This window comes from Oncorhynchus tshawytscha, linkage group LG02, assembly GCF_018296145.1.
Source record: "Oncorhynchus tshawytscha isolate Ot180627B linkage group LG02, Otsh_v2.0, whole genome shotgun sequence".
Lineage (NCBI taxonomy): Eukaryota > Metazoa > Chordata > Actinopteri > Salmoniformes > Salmonidae > Oncorhynchus > Oncorhynchus tshawytscha.
Window position 1 is genome coordinate 19083206 of NC_056430.1, and position 24065 is coordinate 19107270.

The 24065-nt window shown below is 41.3% G+C and overlaps 1 protein-coding gene across 1 annotated transcript in view; it reads right to left on the minus strand.

The window, feature by feature from the left end:
- The window catches only part of LOC112220207 (microphthalmia-associated transcription factor-like), a 44173-nt gene extending 21878 nt beyond the window's left edge, over nt 1-22295 (minus strand). Inside the window, exons 1-2 of the mRNA XM_024381915.2 lie at nt 22078-22295; nt 9130-9400 (exon numbers count right to left, since the gene is read on the minus strand). Coding sequence (XP_024237683.2) covers nt 9130-9400; nt 22078-22289 — 483 coding nt within the window. The 5' untranslated portion in view covers nt 22290-22295. The remainder of the gene's footprint in view (nt 1-9129; nt 9401-22077) is intronic.
- Between the last annotated feature and the right edge of the window lie 1770 nt (nt 22296-24065).

The window sequence follows — 24065 nt, forward strand, 5'->3', positions numbered from 1 at the left end:
TTCAAGTGATTCTCCTAATTTAACTATTAACTCACAGTACTTACACTTGCTTTTGTGTATGAAAGAAATGAGAATGTTCCCTTTTGCCCGATAACTGATTTGAAAAAAGACAAGAGTAGATGTTTTTTCTGAATGGGCTTACATTAATTGAGGAGCTGAGTGGACGCCATACATCTGGGTTCCCCAATAGGATAATATATATATACATACACTATATATACAAAAGTATGTGGACACCCCTTCTTTCAGTGGAAAAGTGGAAATGTCTAGGAGCAACAACGGCTCAGCCGCGAAGGAGTAGGCCACACAAACTCACAGAACAGGACCGCTGAGTGCTGAAGCGCGTAGCGCGTAAAATAATTTTTCCTCAGTTACAACACTCACTACCGAGTTCCAAACTGCCTCTGGAAGCAATGTCAGCACAATAACTGTTCCTCGAGAGCTTGAGGAAATGGTTTCCATGGCCGAGCAGCCACACACAAGCCTAAGATCAATATGCTCAATGCCAAGAGTTGGTTGGTGGTGTAAAGCTCGCCACCATTGGACTCTGGCGCAGTGGAAAAGCGTTCTCTGGAGTGATGAATCATGCTTCACCCTCTGGCAGTCCGATGGAGTAATCTGGGTTTGGCGGATGCCAGGAGGACGCTACCTGGCGAATGCAACTGTAAAGTTTGGTGGAGGAGGGATAATGTTCTGGGGTTGTTTTTCATGCTTCGGGCTAGGCCCTTTAGTTCCTGTAAAGGAAAATCTTAACACTACAGCATACAATGAAAATCTAGACGATTCTGTGCTTCCAATTATGTGGCAACAGTCTGGGGAAGGCCCTTTCCTGTTTCAGCATGACAATGTTGCTGTGCACAAAGCAAGGTCCATACAGAAATGGCTTGTCGAGATAGGTGTGGAAGAACATGACTGGCCTGCACAGAGCCCTTACCTCTACTCCATTGAACACCTTTGGGATGAATTGGAATGCAGACTGCGAGCTAGGCCTAATAGCCCAACGTCATTGCCTGACCTCACTAATGCTCTTGTGGCTGAATGGAAGCAAGTCCATGCAGCAATGTTCAAACAACTAGAGGAAAGCTTTCACAGATGTTATAGCAGCAAAGGAGGACCAACACCATATTAATGCCCATGATTATGAAATGAGATGTTCGACAAGCAGGTGTCCATATACGTTTGGTCATGTAGTGTATATACAATGCATTCTAAAAATATTCAGACCCCTTGACTTTTTACATATTTTTTACGTTACAGCCTTATTCTAAAATGTATTGAATTGTTTTTCCCCCTAATCAATCTACACGCAATACCCCATAATGACAAAGCAAAAACAGTTTTTATGAAAATGTTGCACAATTATTAAAAATAAACAACTGAAATATCACATTAATTAATTAAGTATTCAGACGCTTTACTCAGTACTTAGTTGAAGCACCTTTGGCGGTAATTACAGCCCTGAGTCTTCTTGGATATGACGCTACAAGCTTGGCACATCTGTATTTGGGGAGTTTCTCCCATTCTTCTCTGCATATCCTCTCAAGTTCTGTCAGGTTGGATGGGGAGCGTCGCTGCACAGCTACTTTCAGGTCTCTCCAGAGATGTTAGATCGGGTTCAAGTCTGTAATCTGTCTGGGCCACTCAAGGACATTCAGAGGCTTGTCCCGAAGCCACTCATGTGTTATCTTGGGTGTGTTCTTATGGTCATTGTCCTCTTGGAAGGTGAACCTTCGCCCCAGCCTGAGAGCTCTGGAGCAGGTTTCATCAAGGATCTCTCTCTACTTTGCTCCATTCATGTTTCCCTCGATCCTGACGAGTCTCCCAGTAACTGCCACTGAAAAATATCCCCACATCATGATGCTGCCACCACTATGCTTCACCGTACTGATGGTGCCAGGTTTCCTCCAGACGTTACGCTTGGCATTCTGGCCAAAGATAATCTTGTTTATCATGTTCTGAGAGTCCTTTAGGGGCCTTTTGGCAAATTCCAGGTGGGCTGTCATGTGCCTTTTACTGAGGAGTGTCTTCCGTTTGGCCTCCACTATAAAGGCCTGATTGGTGGAGTGCTGCAGAGATGGTTGTCCTTCTGGAAGGTTCTCCCATCTCCACAGAGGAACTCTGGAGTTCTGTCAGAGTGACCATTGGGTTATTGGTCACTTCCCTGACCAAGGCCCTTCTCCCCCAATTGCTCAGTTTGGCCGGGCAGCCAGCTCTAAGAAGAGTCTTGGTGGTTCCAAACGTCTTCCATTTAAGAATGATGGAGGCCAATGTCTTCTTGGGGACCTTCAATGCTGCAGAAATGTTTTGGTACCCTTCCCTAGATTGGTGCCTCGACATATGTATCGGAGTTCTATGGACAATTCCTTTGACCTCATGGCTTGGTTTTTGCTCTGACATGCACTGTCAACTGTGGGACCTTACATAGATAGGTGTGTGCCTTTCTAAATCATGTCCAATCAATTGAATTTGCCACAGGTGGAATCCAATCAAGTCGAATTGATGGGAAATGATGTAAAATATATCACTAGCCACTTTAAACAATGCTACCTAATATAATGTTTACATACCCTACATTATTCATCTCATATGTACACGTATATACTGTACTCTATATCATCTACTGCATCCTTATGTAATACATGTATCACTAGCCACTTTAACTATGCCACTTTGTTTACATACTCATCTCATATGTATATACTGCACTCAATACCATCTACTGTATCTTGCCTATGCTGCTCTGTACCATCACTCATTCATATATCTTATGTACATATTCTTTATCCCCTTACACTTGTGTCTATAAGGTAGTAGTTTTGGAATTGTTAGCTAGATTACTTGTTGGTTATTACTGCATTGTCGGAACTAGAAGCACAAGCATTTCGCTACACTCGCACTAACATCTGCTAACCATGTGTATGTGACAAATAAAATTTGATTTGATTGATTTAGAAACATCTCAAGGATGATCAATGGAAACAGTATGCACCTGAGCTCAATTTTGAGTCTCATAGCAAAGGGTCTGAATACTTATGTAAATAAGGCATTTCTGTTTTTATTTGAAATACATTTGCACACATTTCTAAAATCCTGTTTTTGCTTTGTCATTATGAGGTTTTGTGTGTAGATTGATGAGGAAAAACATGTATTTAGTCCATTTTAGAATAAGGCTGTAACGTAACAAAACGTGAAAAAAGGGAAGGGGTCTGAATACTTTCCGAATGCACTCTATATACAGTACCGGTCCAACGTTTGACGTTTGGACACACCTTCACATTCAAGGTTTTTTTTTTTTTTTTTTTTTTACTATTTTCTACATTGTAGAATAACATTATGAAATAACACATATGGAATCACGTAGTAACCAAAAAAGTGTTAAACAAATCTAAATATATTTTATATTTGAGATTCTTCAAAGTAGCCACCCTTTGCCTTGATAACAGCTTCGCACCCGCTTGGCCTTCTCTCAACCAGCTTCATGAGGTAGTCATCTGGAATGCATTTCAATTAACAGGTGTGCCTTCTTAAAAGTTCATTTGTGGAATTTCTTTCCTTTTAATGCGTTTGAATCATTCAGTTGTGTTGTGACCAGGTAGGGGTGGTATACAGAAGATATCCCTATTTGGTAAAATACCAAGTCTATTTTATGGCAAGAACAGCTCAAATAACCAAAGAGAAACAACAGTCCATTGTTACTTTAAGACATGAAGGTCAGTCAATCCGGAACATTCAAAGAACTTTTCAAGTTTCTTCAAGTGCAGTCGCAAAAACCATCAAGTGCTTTGATGAAACTGGCTCTAATGAGGACCGCCACAAGAAAGGAAGACCCAGATTTACCTCTGCTGCTGAGGATACGTTCATTAGAATTACCAGCCTCAGATTACAGCCCAAATAAATGCTTCACAAAGTTCAAGTAACAGACACATCTTAACATCAACTGTTCAGAGAATACTGTGTGAATCAGGCTTTCATGGTCAAATTGCTGAAAATAAACCATTACTAAAGGACACCAATAATAAGAAGAGACTTGCTTGGCCCAAGAAACATGAGCAAAGGACCTTAGACCTGTGGAAATATGTCCTTTGGACCAACTGCCGTGTCTTTGTGAGACGCAGAGTAGGTGAACGGATGATCTCTGCATGGGGGAGGAGGAGGTGTGATGGTGTGGGTGTGCTTTGCTGGTGACACTGTCTGTCAGCAAATCTGGTTTGCGCTTAGTGGGACTATCATTTGTTTTTCAACAGGACAATGACCCAACATACCGCCAGGCTGTGTAAGAGCTATTTCACCAAGAAGGAGAGTGATGGAGTGCTGCATCAGATGACCTGGCCTCCACAATCACCTGACCTCAACCCAATTTTGGATGAGTTGGCCACAGAGTGAATGAAAAGCAGCCAACAAGTGCTCAGCATATATGGGAACTCCTTCAAGACTGTTGGAAAAACATTCCAGGTGAAGCTGGTTGAGAGAATGCCAAGAGTGTGCAAAGCTGTCATCAAGGCAAAGGGGAGGCTACTTTGTAAAATCTAATATCTATTTGATTTGTTTAACACTTTTTTGGTTGCTACAGGATTCCATGTGTTATTTCATAGTTTTCATGTCTTCAATATTATTCCTCAATGTAGAACATAGTGCGAATAAAGGAAAACTATAACAAAATCACACAAAAATTATCAATGGAAATCAAATTTATCAACCCATGGAGGTCTGGATTTGGAGTCACACTCAAAATTAAAGTGGAAAACCACACTACAGGCTGATCCAACTTTGATGTAATGTCCTTAAAACAAGTCAAAATGAGGCTCAGTAGTGTGTGTGGTCTCCACGTGCCTGTTTGACCTCCCTACAATGCCTGGGCATGCTCCTGATGAGGTGGCGGATGGTCTCCTGAGGGATCTCCTCCCAGACCTGGACTAAAGCATCCGCCAACTCCTGGACAGTCTGTGGTGCAACGTGGCGTTGGTGGATGGAGCGAGATATGATGTCCCAGATGTGCTCAATTGGATTCAGGTCTGGGGAACGGGCGGGCCAGTCCGTAGCATCAATGCCTTCCTCTTGCAGGAACTGCTGACACACTCCAGCCACATGAGGTCTAGCATTGTCTTGCATTAGGAGGTCTGGCGAGCATATGGAGGGCTTTGCTGCCCCCCAAAGAAATGCCACCCCACACCATGACTGACCCATCACCAAACCGGTCATGCTGGAGGATGTTGCAGGCAGCAGAACGTTCTCCACGGCGTCTCCAGACTCTGTCACATGTGCTCAGGGTGAACCTGCTTTCATCTGTGACGAGCACAGGGCACCAGTGGCGAATTTGCCAATCTTGGTGTTCTCTGGCAAATGCCAAACGTCCTGCACGGTGTTGGGCTGTAAGCACACCCCCCACCTGTGGACGTCGGGCCCTCATACCACCCTCATGGAGTCTGTTTCTGACCGTTTGAGCAGACACATGCACATTTTTGGCCTGCTGGAGGTCATTTTGCAGGGCTCTGGCAGTGCTCCTCCTTGCACAAAGGCGGAGGTAGCGGTCCTGCTGCTGGATTGTTGCCCTCCTACGGCCTCCTCCATGTCTCCTGATGTACTGGCCTGTCTCCTGGTAGCGCCTCCATGCTCTGGACACTACTCTGACAGACACAGCAAACCTTCTTGCCACAGCTCGCATTGATGTGCCATCCTGGATGAGCTGCACTACCTGAGCCACTTGTGTGGGTTGTAGACTCCGTCTCATGCTACCACTAGAGTGAAAGCACCGCCAGCATTCAAAAGTGACCAAAACAGCCAGGAAGTATAGGAACTGAGAAGTGGTCTGGTCACCACCTGCAGAACCCCTCCTTTATTGGGGGTGTCTTGCTAATTGCCTATAATTTCCACCTGTTGTCTATTCCATTTGCACAACAGCATGTGAAATTTATTGTCAATCAGTGTTGCTTCCTGAGTGGACAGTTTGATTTCACATAAGTGTGATCGACTTGGAGTTACATTGTGTTGTTTAAGTGTTCCCTTAATTTTTTTGAGCAGTGTATATATGTATGTATATATGTGTATATGCATACACACACACACATATATATATATATATACACACATACACATGATTTTAATTTAGGAAATATGTTCCCAAGTATTTCCACGCCTAAATAGAGGTGCATTATGTGCTCGTATCCCAAGTAATCACGGTTCGAAATTGTTAGATTTTTGTCAAATACTATATCTGTTTGGGTATCTTGCGGTCAATTTGCAGTTTACAAATGATTTATAATTGTGTTCCGGCCCCCCGACCATCTGCTCTCTAAAGAAATCGGCCCGTGGCTGAATGTAATTGGGGACCCCTGCCATAAATAAAAATATGTTCACACCAAATAACAACTTAAGTGTTTTCTTGAGTACCCAACACCAGATAAGTTTGAAAATCACATTAACCACTGAGAATCAACAAGCAAATGTACTGTATACAGTACCGAGATAAGCTAGACTTTATTGTAAGTCTGTACACAAATGGCTATATGTACCTATGAAATATTGTATTTATAGTGGCTAGTGAGCAGTTGTATTTTTAAGACTCCTGTAATATTCACTTGGAATCCAATAAGTAGGATTCTAGTCTTCTTGGTCTGTGTTTAGACAGGCTGCCCAATTCTAATATTTTTGTGAAGAAAAACAATATCTGATGTGAAAAGATCAGATGTTATCGGTCAAAAGACCAATTAATGGAAAAAATATCAGAATTGGGCTGGCTGCTTAAACGCAGCCTTGGGGAGAGGACTTATGAAACACCAGGTTTTCATGACATTAACAATTTTATTAAGGGTCACTCATATAGTAACTAGGAAATTGTTGTTTTTGGTATGTGCTACCTGAAATTTCAAACATTAACTGTGATAATGTGTCTGACAATTTTGAGCTCATTGGATACTAACCTATGATCATTATTTCAATGCAGTAGTTTTTTCTTCTTAAACAAGCTCAAGAATGAAAGTATTGGGCCTAATTACGGGCATTCTTTGCTGACTTAGTGTTCTGTGTGTGGTAAAACTCTGTGCCTGCCATTGTCTTGATCCCTGAACTGGGTTCTTACTAGTTTCTTGCGGGGTCAGAGGTAACTTTGCTAATTAAGGGTCTCCTCGGTCTTTAGACAAACTCATCTGAGCTTAATGTTTTCACTTTCATGGCCCAGTGGCTCTGCCTGGTACCTCTCTAAGCTAATTTTGCCTGCCTGCATAGCTTTGGTGGGACCCTGTTAATCTAAGCATAGCCAGGTCAAGTTCAAACTGCCACAATGCATTTACCAAGGTCTTTAGATTCTGGTTGGTAATTTTTACAATGAAAGAAAACCCTACACATCTAAGAACCTCTTTAATGTTAATTATTTATCCAGTTAGTAACCCCAAAACTTTCCTGGAAACAGTTTGATGCTCCAGTAAAGCCTCACAGCTCAGTTTTAATGTTATTGAATGTAAAATGTATAATATTTTCTGAATATATTACAACCATCTTAACCAAAGAAACTTGAAAAAACAACATTTATCAAAACAAAACATGAACCAACGTGTTTTGCAAGGTTGTAGTAGGGTGGGGCCACAACCACTGTGTGACTCAAATAGAAATAAGACGTCTGATAAGTCTGCAGCAGAATGGAGATACAAGGCTATCAAATGTGGACAAATTCTGTTGGTCACTACTCAGACTACTCTGATAATCAGAATGTAAGTAGAATATAAAAATGTAAAAAGAAATACTTCCAGATCAAAAACTTGCACATAATTTCTCTTAAAAACGATTGTGTGCCACGTGCGCAGTTAGGAGCGGATACTTTGCTCACATACAGTAGATCTCTCATTGTTTACCAATAGCATCTCGATCAGAACACCTATAGATGTGGGATCGTAATTTGATCACTCTTTCGTTGCTGAGAAATGCAGATGAGCTTTGTGATTTACTGAAAACACACACCAACACACAGCTATATTAACAGTATTGCACTTTTCATGTAGCCTACTTTTGTCCAGCTAATAGCCTAACCACCGCTCAAGCAACATTATGGAGTAAATATTCAAATCCTGTTGCTGCAGGATTATTTAGCTGTGACAATATAGGTCAAATTAAGATCCTACATCTGTATAACATTGCTAGATTCTTTACTCAAATATCTTATTAGCCACAACTGCAGCACATGCATATGAATATTCGTCTCTGGTGGAGCATTTAGTAGAAGAGGGAACGCTGCCAAACAATCAGTCAACCAGCATAAGCAAAAATAAACATACAGTTTATAATTACTTAGACTAATGGCAGACAAATGCATGCTATTAGTCTCCAATACTGAGCCAATCTTATTCTGCTAGGATGTTATGATTTGACACATTTAAAACGCAGAGAGTTGCTGCTTGACCCCCTTTCCTGTTTATAACAATCACATACTGTACATTCTCCATGCAGTAGGTTTGTTTGATCAGGAGAATTTGGCATCAAATAACAATGGGTTGTAAATCTACACGGATCATCTTTGTAAAACCATTTATCACGACGATTAGTGACAGTCAAATAAAACAACGAATACATGCAATGTAGAGAATATCAAATCTTACCCGTTGTTGATTCCTAAGAGTTGGCTTGGGAAAACATTGGTTTCTACATCAGTAACATCCTCTGTCTCATTACAGAAACATAATATCAGTTTTTAGAATCCACTCGGACATACCAGAAATCAAAGCAATGAAAATACGTCAATGTAGTGGAGCAAATAGGATTAAACATGTTGAATGTCTGGAAACAGAGGAATTCTTTCAGGAGATAATCCCCGCTATGGATTTCACACAGTTCAGTCTTAAAGAGCTGTAATTTTTAGTTTTAAAGTGGCACCGTCACCAGAATTTCTTTTTCAGAAATTAACAATCTAAACAAAATGCTATAAACTGTAATCTATTTGTAATCACGTTTAATCAAGGATCTAAATGAAATTCAGAAAAACTGGGCACTGAAAGACAATTCCACTGCAGCACTAACAATAGGAACCCATGTACCACGGAATCTATCAGTAAAAGTTTCAGATGAGAACCCCTACCTTCTGGCAGCTCCTCTAGTGAGGGGTGAACGAGAGTGTCCAAAATTACCTGCCTGTAGACGGCTTACCTTGAGGACTTCCATGGGCACATGGGTCACAGTGGGCAGGTTGGAGGGCAGCGTGACATTGATGGGAGGGGTCTGGGGGCAGCTGGGGTGCAGGAGATGGTGTGAGGGGTGCCTGGTGCTCCTCTCTCTCTGTTCTCTCTGTTCCCGCTGGTCCTGCTCCTGGAGCTGGTCCCGCATCAGCTGCTGGTGGAGCAGGACACGTGACGTCACTGCGGGGAGCACTGTGGGGCTCTGGGGGGGCTTGGGGAACCCATGTTGGTCCAGAGGATCACTGCAGGCCATGGCCCAACCAGAGCAGGGAAGTGGTGGGGAGAAAGTCACAGTCAATCAGGACACACACAGTGATAGGCTGATTGCATTATTCTGAGCCATCCAGGTTTAAACAAACATCATATTAGAATACAATTCAATGAGAGAGGGAGGTAGAGAGAGGCATTATGAGTATGTGTTGGGAGCATGAGAAAGAGGATATGTGAAAGAGGTAAATAGTATGAAGGTAGCAAGCAGGTGCAGTTACAGATGTAGGACCTTAATTTGACCTTTATTGTCGCAGCAAAATAATCCTGCAGCAACAGGATTTGAATGTTGAGTCCACAATGTTGCTTGATCAGTGTTTAGGCTATTAATGAACTGAGGCTTCATGCAAAGTGGAATATTAATATTTCTGTGTGTTAGTTGTGTTCCAAGATGGCGTAGCAGTCGGACGTGTGTTTTGTCTTGTCCCGGCCTGTCCTGTGTAAATATCGTTTTCCTCTGTTTTTTTCGTATATATTTCAATCTCACTTTCCATCTAGGGACTGAATATACTCTCCTGCAACCCACCTCACCAAAATGTGGTACGGATCTGCTATTTTTATACACTGCTCAAAAAAATAAAGGGAACACTAAAATAACACATCCTAGATCTGAATGAATGAAATATTCTTATTAAATACTTTTTTCTTTACATAGTTGAATGTGCTGACAACAAAATCACACAAAAATTATCAGTGGAAATCAAATTTATCAACCCATGGAGGTCTGGATTTGGAGTCACACTCAAAATTAAAGTGGAAAACCACACTACAGGCTGATCCAACTTTGATGTAATGTCCTTAAAACAAGTCAAAATGAGGCTCAGTAGTGTGTGTGGCCTCCACGTGCCTGTATGATCTCCCTACAACGCCTGGGCATGCTCCTGATGAGGTGGCAGATGGTCTCCTGAGGGATCTCCTCCCAGACCTGGACTAAAGCATCCGCCAACTCCTGGACAGTCTGTGGTTGCCGGATGGAGCGAGACATGATGTCCCAGATGTGCTCAATTGGATTCAGGTCTGGGGAATGGGCGGGCCAGTCCATAGCATCAATGCCTTCCTCTTGCAGGAACTGCTGACACACTCCAGCCACATGAGGTCTAGCATTGTCTTGCATTAGGAGGAACCCAGGGCCAACCGCACCAGCATATGGTCTCACAAGGGGTCTGAGGATCTCATCTCGGTACCCAATGGCAGTCAGGATACCTCTGGCGAGCACATGGAGGGCTGTGCGGCCCCCCAAAGAAATGCCACCCCACACCATGACTGAACCACCACCAAACCGGTCATGCTGGAGGATGTTGCAGGCAGCAGAACGTTCTCCACGGCATCTCCAGACTGTCACGTCTGTCACATGTGCTCAGTGTGAATCTGCTTTCATCTGTGAAGAGCACAGGGTGCCAGTGGCGAATTTGCCAATCTTGGTGTTCTCTGGCAAATGCCAAACGTTCTGCACGGTGTTGGGCTGTAAGCACGTCGGGCCCTCATACCACCCTCATGGAGTCTGTTTCTGACCATTTGAGCAGACACATGCACATTTGTGGCCTGCTGGAGGTCATTTTGCAGGGCTCTGGCAGTGCTCCTCCTTGCAGAAAGGCGGAGGTAGCGGTCCTGCTGCTGGGTTGTTGCCCTCTCATGGCCTCCTTCACGTCTCCTGATGTACTGGCCTGTCTCCTGGTAGCGCCTCCATGCTCTGGACACTACGCTGACAGACACAGCAAACCTTCTTGCCACAGCTCGCATTGATGTGCCATCCTGGATGAGCTGCACTACCTGAGCCACTTGTGTGGGTTGTAGACTCCGTCTCATGCTACCACTAGAGTGAAAGCACCGCCAGCATTCAAAAGTGACCAAAACAGCCAGGAAGCATAGGAACTGAGAAGTGGTCTGGTCACCACCTGCAGAACCACTCCTTTATTGGGGGTGTCTTGCTAATTGCCTATAATTTCCACCTGTTGTCTATTCCATTTGCACAACAGCATGTGAAATTTATTGTCAATCAGTGTTGCTTCCTAAGTGGACAGTTTGATTTCACAGAAGTGCGATTGACTTGGAGTTAACATTGTGTTGTTTAAGTGTTCCCTTTATTTTTTTGAGCAGTGTACTTTAGAACTGGAACCCCCATCAGAAGCTAGCCAGCTAACTAGCTACTAGCTAGTTGTCAGTTAGCCACTGCTAGCGGTCTTCACCGTTAACTCGGACACCAGCCAGCCTCAGCTCGGTCAAAACCTGCCAGTCTGCACAGCGCGATATCAACCCAGAGTATATCGGACTGCTTTTTCTCAACCACATCTCCGGATTCCTACCGCAAGCTCTGAACATTTACACCGGATCATCGCAGCTAGCTAGCTGCAATCAGAGTGGCTACTCCTGGCTAACGTCTCTGTCCCAAAGCAAGAACCAGTAAGCCTTGAACTAGCCTCGAGCTAGGCCCATCTCCCGGCTAGCCGAAGAGGTCCACCAGCTAATTCTTGGGCTACCTCTTTTGCCAATTGGCCTGGACCCTTTACTGCCAACACAGAGCCCCGCCAATCCATCATGACTGGTCTGCCGGCGTAATCGTCCGAGGTGGTGTCAACAGGCTCTTCCATTGCGACGTCGCCGAAAGCCCATCTGTTATCCCTGGCCCGTTAGCTGTGTGAATCGCTGTGTTTCCAGCTCGCCTAGCATAGTAGCGACTACTGAATCGGCTCCCTGACTCAGCTATTGCTACTCATTGGACCCTATGATCACTCGGCATCACATGCCTCTCCCTAATGTCAATATGCCTTGTCAATTGCTGTTTTGGTTAGTGATTATTGTCTTATTTCACTGTAGAGACCCCAGCCCTGCCCAATATGCCTTAGATAGCCCTTTTGTCCCACCCCCCACACATGTGGTGACCTCATCTGGCTTAACTGGTGCCTCTAGAGACAAAACCTCTCACATGGTCACACAATGTCTAGGTTTAACTCCACTGTACTCACATCCTACCATACCTTTGTCAGTATATTATGCCTTGAATCTATTCTTCCAAGCCCAGAAATCTGCTCCTTTTACTCTCTGTTCCGAACACACTAGGACGACCAGTTCTTATAGCCTTTAGCCGTACCCTTATCCTACTCCTCCTCTGTTCCTCTGGTGATGTAGAGGTTAATCCAGGCCCTGCAGCCCCCAGTACCACTCCAATTCCCCAGGCACTCTCATTTGTTGACTTCTGTAACCGTAAAAGCCTTGGTTTCATGCATGTTAACATCAGAAGCCTCCTCCCCAAGTTTGTTTTATTCACTGCTTTAGCACACTCTGCCAACCCGGATGTCCTAGCCGTGTCTGAATCCTGGCTTAGGAAGGCCACAAAAAATACTGACATTTCCACCCCCAACTACAACATTTTCCGACATGATAGAACTGCCAAAGGATGCAGAGTTGCAATCTACTGCAGAGATAGCCTCCATAGTTCTGTCATACTATCCAGGCCTGTGCCCAAACAATTCGAGCTTCTACTTCTAAAAATCCACCTTTCCAGAAATAAGTCTCTCACTGTTGCCGCTTGTTATAGACCCCCCTCAGCCCCCAGCTGTGCCCTGGACACCATATGTGAATTGATTGCCCCCTATCTATCTTCAGAGGTGACCTAAACTGGGATATACTTAAGACCCAGGCTGTCCTGCAATCTAATCTAGATGCCCTCAATCTCACACAAATTATCAAGTAACCTACCAGGTACAACCCCAAATCTGTAAACATGGGCAGCCTCATAGATATCATCCTGACCAACTTGCCCTCTAAATACACCTCTAATGTCTTCAACCAGGATTTCAACGATCACTGTCTCATTGCCTGCGTCCGTAAACGCTCCCTAAAACACTTCAGCGAGCAGGTCTTTCTAATCGACCTGGCCCAGGTATCATGGAAGGATATTGACCTCATTCCGTCAGTAGAGGATGACTGGTTGTTCTTTAAAAGTGCTTTCCTCACCATCTATAAGCATGCCCTTGAAGAAAATGTAGAACTAAGAACAGATATAGCCCTTGGTTCACCCCAGACATGACTGCCCTTGACCAGCACAAAAACATCCTGTGCCATTCTGCATTAGCATCGAATAGCCCCCGCGATCTGCAACTTTTCAGGGACGTCAGGAACCAATATACACAGCCAGTTAGAAAAGCTAAGGCTAGCTTTTTCAAACAGAAATGTGCATCCTGTAGCACTAATTCCAAAAAGTTTTGGGACACTGTAAAGTCCATGGAGAATAAGAGTACCTCCTCCCAGCTGCCCACTGCACTGAGGCAAGGAAAAATTGTCACCACTGATAAATCTATGATAATCGATCATTTCAATAAGCATTTTTCTACGGCTGGCCATGCTTTCCACCTGGCTACCCCTACCCCGGCCAACCGCTCTGCACCCCCTGCACCAACTACATCTCAGATAGAGTTCAGTGTGTCAAATCGGAGGGCCTGTTGTCCGGACCTCTGGCAGTCTCTATGGGGGTGCCACAGGGTTAAATTCTCAGGCCGACTCTTTTCTCTGTATTTATCAATGATGTCACTCTTGCTGCTGGTGATTCTCTGATCCACCTCTATGCAGACGACACCATTCTGTATAAATCTGGCCCTTCTTTGGACACTGTGTTAGCAAACCTCCAAACGAACTTCAGTGCCATACAACACTCCTTCCATGGCCTCTAACTGCTTTATAATGCAAGTAAAACTAAATGCATGCTCTTCAACCGATTGCTGCCCGCACCCGCCCGCCCGACCAACATCACTATTCTGGACGGTTCTGACTTAGAATATGTGGACAACTACAAATACCTAGGTGTCTGGTTAGACTGTAAGCTCTCCTTCCAAACTAACATTAAGCATCTTCAATCCAAAATTAAATCTAGAATCTGCTTCCTATTTCGGAAACAAAGCCTCCTTCACTCATGCTACCAAACATACCCTCGTAAAACTGACTATTCTACCGATCCTTGACTTTGGCGATATCATTTACAAAATAGCCTCCAACACTCTACTCAGCAAATTGGATGCAGTCTATCACAGTTCCATCCGTTTTGTCACCAAAGCCCCGTATACTACCCACCACTGTGACCTGTACGCTCTCGTTGGCTGGTCCTTGCTACATATTCGTCTCCAAACCCACTGGCTTCAGGTCATCTATACGTCTTTGCTAGGTAAAGCTCTGCCTTATCTCAGCTCACTGGTCACCATAGCAACACCCAACTGTAGCACGCGCTCCCGCAGGTATATTTCAATGGACATCCCCAAAGCCAACACCTTCTTTGGCTGCCTTTCCTTCCAGTTGTCTGCTGCCAATGACTGGAACAAATTGCAAAAATCATTGAAGCTGGAGCGTTATATCCCCCTCTCTATCTTTCAGCATCAGCTGTCAAAGCAATTTACCGATCACTGTGCATGTACACAGCCAATCAGTAAATAGCAGACCCAACTACCTCATCCCCATATTTTTATTTATCTTCTTGCTCTTTTGCACTTGAGTATCTCTACTTGCACATCATCATCTGCACATCTATCACTCCAGTGTTAATTGCTAAATTGTAATTATTTTGCCTCTTTGGCCTATTTATTGCCTTAGCGCCCTAATATTCTCCATTTGCACACACTGTACATACATTTCTCTATTGTGTTATTGACTAGACGTTTGTTTATGTGTAATTCTGTGTTTTTTTTAAGTTAGTGCGGGTTCTCAGTGAGTTTATGTAAATCACGAAGCTCATCTGCATTTCTGCTCATCTTGCAGGACAATTCTTATCAACCAAAGAGTGATCAAATTAAGATCCTATACATGTAGTTCCTAGATGTAACTGCACCTGCTTGCTACCTTCATAATATGTACCTCTTTCACATATCCTCCTTCTCATGCTTCCAACACATACTCATATAATCTCAGAGACCTGGCAAGTGGCAACAGCAGACTGGCTTGGAACAAGACTCCACATCTAGTTTAATAAAACAATGCACTCTTACTCACGGGCATGAATACAAATGTTTTAACCAATCAGCATTTTAAGATTAGACTCACCCATTGCATAAATGAGCAATAAGTCATTCCTCTCCATCTATCACTATAATCTCCATCCATTCTCATCTCCCTTATGAAATACATGTACAATATGTTTCTCAAGACGGACTCTGCCCATCCCAAACCTAAATGGATGTGGCAGTGCATGCGCTGTCAGGACGAGGCATTCCCTAGGTAAGTGATCCTTTTGATAAAACCACTGCAAAGCCTCTCAGCCCGTGCATCTGTGTGATAATCGCACTAATTAGCAAGTCATGTCAAATCTAGCCACGGTCTGCAACTATCACTTAGCATTACCATGCACATACTACAGCACAGTGGAGGCTTCATCATCTTATAGCCCCAACATAAATGTCTAGACAACAGTTATAGATCACAATACTACTTTTGCATTATTATATAGATAATTTGATTTCAAGTATCGATTTGTAAAAAAATATATATATATATGCTAGGCAGTGTTAGCTAGTGCTAGTCAGCTGTTCCTGCGCCAAAACGCAGGTATTTTCCATCCTATAGCTTGTTCTCCATCTTCTTTTTAAATCGTGAGCCAACATGTTTTCAGCACTTTTATTTCCATGACTGATCAAAACAAATGTTCTCATGTGCTCTCTTGTCTCGCTGCAGCAGACATATAGTGAGTAATATGTTTGAAACATCAAATCGCAATAAAATCGTAGGATCGAAACGCAAGAATCGTGAGAATTGTAATACATATTGTGTCGGCACTTAAGTAATCGTGATAATATTGCATTGTGAGGTCCCTGGTAATTAATACATATCGTATCGGCATTTAAGTATCGTGATAATATCGCATTGTGAGGTCCCTGGCAATTAATACATATCGTATCGGCACCTATGTATCGCGATAATATCGCATCGTGAGGTCCCGGGCAATTCCCGCCCTACTATTCACGCAGAATTCAAGAGTCCTCTGGCTCTCGTCTATGGACATACAGTTAAAGTAACTATACATACGTTGATAAAGGCCTTTCTAAAGACATGAAGTTTGTGTAGTTTGTGGCCACTTAAGGTACAGAGAGACATCAGGGAGAGGGTACAGAAATGTACCAAACCAAATATCAAATCATCATTGTGCCTTATGGGGACAACAGCATTCTGTATGGCTGACTGGTCCGTTCCTTCCGAACAAAACATTTATCATACTAGCATATATAGGGTAATCTTCAGGCTGTGATTGACTGACCTCATCATTGACCATAGCCACAAACCATTAACCCCTAAGAGTCTAAGCCTCTAGATGGTGTTATCTACTAAGCTAAGATATGGAATTGTTATAAGATGGACCATTTAGCTATTTGATTTGGAGTTTTAGGAACTCTGTAGGTATCCATTAATAAATAAAATACCTGTTTTTGATGAAACATTGAATTTGGCTTTACTGCTATTATCCCATAGAAACGCACTGAATAACATTCATACATTGCATTTTTTTTTAAATCTCAAAACGTATCAAAAGGAAGTATTGTTTGAGGTGTCTGAGAGATATAGGAAAGCTAAAAAAAAAAAAAGGTTACATATGTAACCCTGGTCCCCAAAAATCATATTCAGTCATTTCTTATCTCACAGTTACAGTGACTTTTAATAGTTTTTGTTGTTGTTGCTAAATTAGCAAGGCCACCATGTAGTATTAGCTTGTACTGATCAGTCAATTCATTTATAATTATAGAATAGGTTGTAATAGCAGTGTGTCCCACACATTAAATAATAATAATTATTATGGATGCTAATTATGGATGCTAAGCTAATAAAAAGGTCTGTTGACAGAATGATCCAGACCGCTGAGATAAATTAAGCACAATGCAAGGATGTCTCAATGTTTAATCTACTTCCTAATCTTAATACATTTAAATAGCACAACATGCTATTGAGATATTTGAAATGTATTGAGACACTGAAATGTATAGATATGCAACAATGCAGTTATTGTTCCATATATCACTAGAGTGGCTTTTGCCAATTCACTAACATACATTTTCTGGTCTGGTTAGCAGTTACAAAGTATCAAATTGCAGCCAGGGACAATCCTTCAAAAGGCTGGTTGAAGAGAACCAAATATGCTCGGGCAATATCATAGATTTACACCTGGAATATATATATATATTTTTTTTAAAGAATCATAATATTGGTAAAAGCACGTAGCAAGAAGAATTTGGGAGCACATGCACCTAACTCACTGGGGATACCAATTCAGTATTCAAATATAAAATTGACGAAGTTGTTTCTTCCCATAAAATATCAAAGAAAAACAAGCATGCATGACAACTAGGGGAGGACTGACCTCAATGTCCCATGCCGCTAGATAAAACACAATGTTCTCCAGCCATTTCCTCCATAGTAAACAATAGTAAACCAGAGTAAACAATTACCCAGTGTGCGCGTGGCTTGGCCACAAATCATCAAGTGTTGCCAATTGGCTAGATATGGCAAGGGTGAAAGGTTTAGCACCAAGCATGCATGCATCAATAAGTGGTTCCAACCAATAAAACTACATAACCCCAGAAGTTATGTTGAATCGAAACTGGAAGAAGTAAACTATCAAAGCAATTACAAAACAAGGTATAATAATGTGTCAGATAGCCTAAATATTGTTAAGTATGAGCAGATTACACTCTGTAGATTAGGTATCATAATGTATTTCATGAAAGACAGTTGATAATGTCCTACCTTTTTATTATCATGATTGGCAGTGGCTCTTTTGAGACTAACATCAATATGTATGTGGTTTAAAACCTAGGGTCCTTTTAAAGGACAAGAGGATGGCAGTACTTCCGGTTATGACACAATAATGTCTCACTTTCAGATCCCCACTCTGCTTTCTGAAGTATCGTTGAATGTCTAGAGGTAATACGCCTTACATGCAATTAGCTGTGATACTTTCATTGATAATGTTGATTATTTACACTAAACATGATAAATAAATCCAGATAGACTCCCTCCAACCATATTTCACTTTGGGAAAAATTTGGGTAACACTATATTTATTGCAATAACATATATGTCTGTAAAAACATGTCAACGCAAACGGTTTGTATCCTGCAGCGCAAATGTGTTGACTTGCTTCTTTTGAAATATGACTGTTCACCATTCTGACCTAGTCAATGATCAGTTTGTCTCAGATACACACCACATGCACACAATAAAACACACAGCCGTACACAAAACACGCGGAAGAAAAATACATGTTGAGACACTAAACTCATAAAAATACATGTTGAGACACTAAACTCATAAAAATACATGGTGTTTCTAAATAATTGCTGCAAAACAATCCTAAAGATATCTTTGGAAGACCTTGTGATTTTTACTAAAATATCTGAGTCTCCATCTCGAAGTACACATTTTCCAAGACACTTATTTCAATATATTTAGTACAGCCTGTGGTCACAGAATAACAGGAAGGATGGGCTGTGATTCAACTGTTTCCACGTAGTAACGGTATAAAAATAAAGTGTTCTCTGTTCCAGACTCTAGTAAAATGTTTCACCTTCCTATTGTTGCATGAGCGGAATTCCTCTACTATAGTAAAGTCCTCTACTATAGTTCAATAACTTTGAGATAAAAATGAATCACTCTGTAGGATCCTGTTCCACAATGTATTATTATCAGTGCATTGCCATCCATTTCATAATTCACATGCCATTTCACAATATCACAGATGACAACATGTTAACCTGCCAAATAAGTAAGCTAATGGCATGTAGGGTCTGAAGTTATGAAGAGAACACAGAAGTGCTATTGCATGTATCCAAATGCAGTGGGTGTCACGCCTTGGTCTTAGTATTTTGTGTTTTCTTTATTATTTTTTCAGGCCAGGGTGTGACATGGGTTTATTGTGTTGTCGTATTGTGTTGTTTGTAGGCATTGGGATTGTGGCTGATTAGGGGTGTGTCTAGCATAGGCTTGGCTGCCTGAAGCGGTTCTCAATCAGAGTCAGGTGATTCTCGTTGTCTCTGATTGGGAACCATATTTAGGTAGCCTGGGTTTTACTGTGTATTTTGTGGGTGATTGTTCCTGTCTCTGTGTAGTGTTCACCAGATAGGCTGTAATTAGGTTTTCATGTTTCGTTTGTTGTTTTTGTATTTATTTTAGTTATTTCATGTATTGCTATTTTTTCATTAAAGAACATGAGTAACCACCACGCTGCATTTTGGTCCGACTCTCCTTCAACAGACGAACGCCGTTACAGTGGGTGAATACTGAATAGGCCCGAGCCTATATAGTATCTCTCTTTCAATAACATTTGTTTCAAGGATATTATTCTAAAGGAAATCCCAGCAAAACAAGGTAATCATTAGCAGTTAAATAAAGTAAGGAGTGGAAGGTAATGCCATAACACAAAGCAAACCAAGATTGTTGTGCAACACATACACAAGACGCTTCATAAGTAACACCAGTCTTCGCATTGGCATATCGACTTGGTTCATAGCAAATGCACAGTATCTCTGAAGGAAGTTACTAATTAGATATTTTACTGTACTAGAATATCTGTCCACTACTTTATGAGGCATGAAAATCCATGTCTGATTTCACATGTGGGAAATCACATGATTTCAGATGCAACATCATATGTGAAATCATGTGAAAACGTGTTTTTGGAACACTTCACATGTGATCACGTGTTATCACATGTATAGTTTCATGTTATCACATGTTATCAAATTAACGCCAGACAAGATCACGTGATTACATGAAAATGTGTTTTTGGAACACTTTAGTAATGGGAGTTAAAGCACCATCTTGTGTTCACTTCACAAGTACACAGATAATATACTGTAATACATCTACTTTAACGTATAAAATGCTGTTAATATTACAAAAACCCAGGAGAGTATCAGATAGCATACTGGTTCAGTACAGTTTACCTTAGAGGGGAATATGATTGATACATACAAAATCATCAAGACATTCTGTGCTGTATACAGTACATGTACAAAAGATCTCACTCACATTTCTGCATTCATGTAACCAAATTGCATAGCCCTAAATAGCAAACATGTACATTTTGAAAGTAGTTACGACTGATCTCATTGAACATTTTCAGTTTCATTGACTGCCTCAGGTGAGTATACAGACACTTCCCGTTCAGTGAATCCATGTCACATGTTTGTACAGCTCACAGACATGTCATCTCAATCCCTTGGGGCAAATTCCTGCTCTCTCAATCTGCATCTTTCCTATAAGGGACCACACCTTCATACACCACCCAGACAGGGAGGCCTGTCAGAGCAAGCTTGACAACACAAAGCATTATGTTAGCATCACTGTGGGATCAGTTGAATAACGATTACAATAAGGTGCCGGACGGGACAACCCATTCACAACAGGGATAACTGTCTCTGCAAAAAGGACATCTGCTCTGATAAAAAGGTCATTCTATGCCAGGATAGTCTGAAAATATTTATGCATGTCAAACATCCTTCCTCCCCGAACAATCTGAGATACCACATGACAATACCAGTCTTTTCACATCTGTGGCCATGTGAGATTTGGTTATGGGTGCCAATTTTACTTTCTGCACACTTCTGGTCAATCTTATTAAGACAAAGGTACAAACCTGATAAGCACACAATGGCCATATTCATTATTTTATCATGATAAAGATTAATGTATATTAATAAGGTTTCAGCAATTCTGCTGGACAGAATTATACACTTGCTACACTTTAGTGATGTACATTTACCACAGAGAAGGGAGAGGGAGAAAGAAATGTGAAACATGCTCAGCTCCAGTGCTTGAAGCATTGAATTGGATGAACACTGGAGAGCAGTGTTCAGACAAGGTCTTCATTCCAGGGGTAATGCAGTTCAGTAAATGAGTCACATGTTGTCTCCACATTGGTGCTACCTACAGTCCAAACAGAGAATGGCCCATGATGTCCCATGATGGCCCAAAACTGGTTCAATCAACTTTGTTTCCATGTCATTTCAACACAAAAATCTGATGACATTGAATAAACATGGAAAACTCATTGTTTTTTTCCACAGACAACTATTATTAACCTAAATCCAATGACATAGTGACATGTTTTGTTGATTTCATGTTGAATTCACGTTAGTTGACAACTCAACCAAATGTATGTGAACTGGGCACAGACATGAACTGACTTCTGTGCCCAGTGGGACATAATAGACTTACTCTGATCATCATCATCATCATCATCATCATTTTAGCTAATTAGACACATTTATATATTTGAAAACATCAACAAACCATGTGCACTTTAATGAGCCTATCTGTCAGATTTACTGCACTACACGGTGTTGACAAATTTACCTTAATCTGCACTGAAAATCCAGAGTGGGAAATATGCATACAGGGATACATATCTGGTTTGCTTTAGTCTTAAACCTGGTGTCCCCAAATGCAATGGATTATTGGGTTATGATGTTTTATTTAAGTAGCATGGTATCTGCACAAGATGTTGCTCAAATGTCAGGAAAGTTGCTTGAAAGGTTTAGAAATAAAATCTCACATTTCTGGTGAAACATTTTGGCTGAATGTGCAAATCTGTCTATCAGCTATTATAAAGAACATTCATAAATGAATCATCATCATACTCATCCAGCTCCAGGGCAGGCAGTAGGTTGTAAACATCTGGACTGACCTGTTTTTCAAGGGCTTGCTTTTCAACTCGTTAAACGTTTTGGATTCGTCCCGAAAATCTTCGTCGACCTCGATATCTGGAACAATTCCCGAGTCTGACGGCATTCTTTCCCCGTGAAACTTTCGCACGTATCGACAATGGCTAAAATACAAATATCCTAAACAAATTTGATAAACTGTCATTTGAAAACACATGTTATTTTCCGCAGTCATGTACTCTGAACACTCTAGATGGCGCCAAATAAAATAAACAACTGATTGTTTTCTGTGACGTTCCTCAGTGGTGATGATTAGACATATACAGAGAAAACAAAAGCCAGCTAAAATAATGCAATTTATACATGTTACAAACTAAAAATATTCTACAATATTGTTATTTTTAATACATAGAATACTATACCAAAATGTTTCTGGCATAAATTAAGATATTAGGCAACTGTGCCATTTAGTGTACATACAGACTGTGCATTAAATCCACTAGATGGTAGTGTAAATCAAGAGGAAGTCCAGGATTATCCACTCAAATCTGTTATCGCTGTACAAATATTGAACAAACTGATGTCATCAAAACCAGCATAAAAAACGTAGCTTGAAAATATTATAAAAAATCTATTAATGTTTTAGAATAGTCGTTAATGTTAAAATTGTGTTTGAAGGTGTTTTCTAGAGTAAGAATGTTTGCACTTTTTTCAAATTAACACAAAAACGAACTCTTCCTATGTCACATGGTCTGGTCTAATATATATATTTTTTCTAATATGGCATTTTGTTACACTTTCGTTAAGATCAACATTATATATATGCAGGAAATGAACAGTGCTGTTATTTTTGTATTTCATTTTTATTTAACCTTTATTTAACTAGGCAAGTCAGTTAATTAAGAATACATTTTACAATGATATCCTACTAATATGCTAATATGGCTTTAGCTAAGAAAATGTGGAACAAGAGTTACAGAGAGACACACAGAAGAAAAACTGGAAAGTCACAAACAAAAATCCCTCAAGCTTCCTCCACAGTATCCCCCAGTCACATAACACCTCATCTTTAAATGAGGGATGGGGGATAGGGGATGGGCGAACAAAACTGAAGGAGAGACTAATGGTTGATTATTTCACTGTGACCTGGAAAATACTAAAATTGTCCTTTCATTCCAAAGAAATGAACAAGCAGAATGAGGGCTGGTGGCTGTATTAATACAATACCATTATACAGTCGACCTGTTTCGGCTGCTCTGCTGTATGAGATGGGATGTCTATAGCCCATATAGACACTAGCCCATATGGTTCCACACCCACAATTCTTCTTGTGTCCTTTGTTTTATATTAAGGATGTAAACAAGTTCAAAACACAGAAAACAATGTGATTTGCAAAGTTAATGAGAGGTGATGTCTGAGCATCAAATATCATATTACCAGTTAACCAAGGTCAAGTCTAATGGCAGGGGCTGTCAGAGTTAATCTGGCCTGAGGCCTGTAATAGGAGACAGATACTTGGAGATGCATGGTGATGCGATGCACACTGACACACTGACAATGGCCCTACCAAGGAGATTGGCATAGTGTGAATCAGCTCCGGGTCTCTCCTGCCCCCATCACGTCCCAGGAGGTTATCCCTCCTCTCCATGTTAACATCTGCTCCACGAGGGTCACTGATGGAACATAATCCCCTCTATTTAATATTCATGGTGTTAATCTCCCCTAAAACAATGATCCCTCCACTTTAGTGGTTGATATCTCTGCTAGTTATTTTGAGAAGAATAACTATCAAAATATAACTTACTGTACAAGTTATTCATCTATATTCAGTTTTCTATTTGTATTGTTTTTCATCTAAAGGGACCTGTACATTTTTAGCTTATAAATAAATACTTGTATGGTGAGGCTTTTGGTTGTTCATACCTGCACAAATAGGTCTTATTCTTATTTATGTACCATATGAAGGTTTTACTCTGTAGCCAATACCTTCTTTCTCATCAATGACCAGACT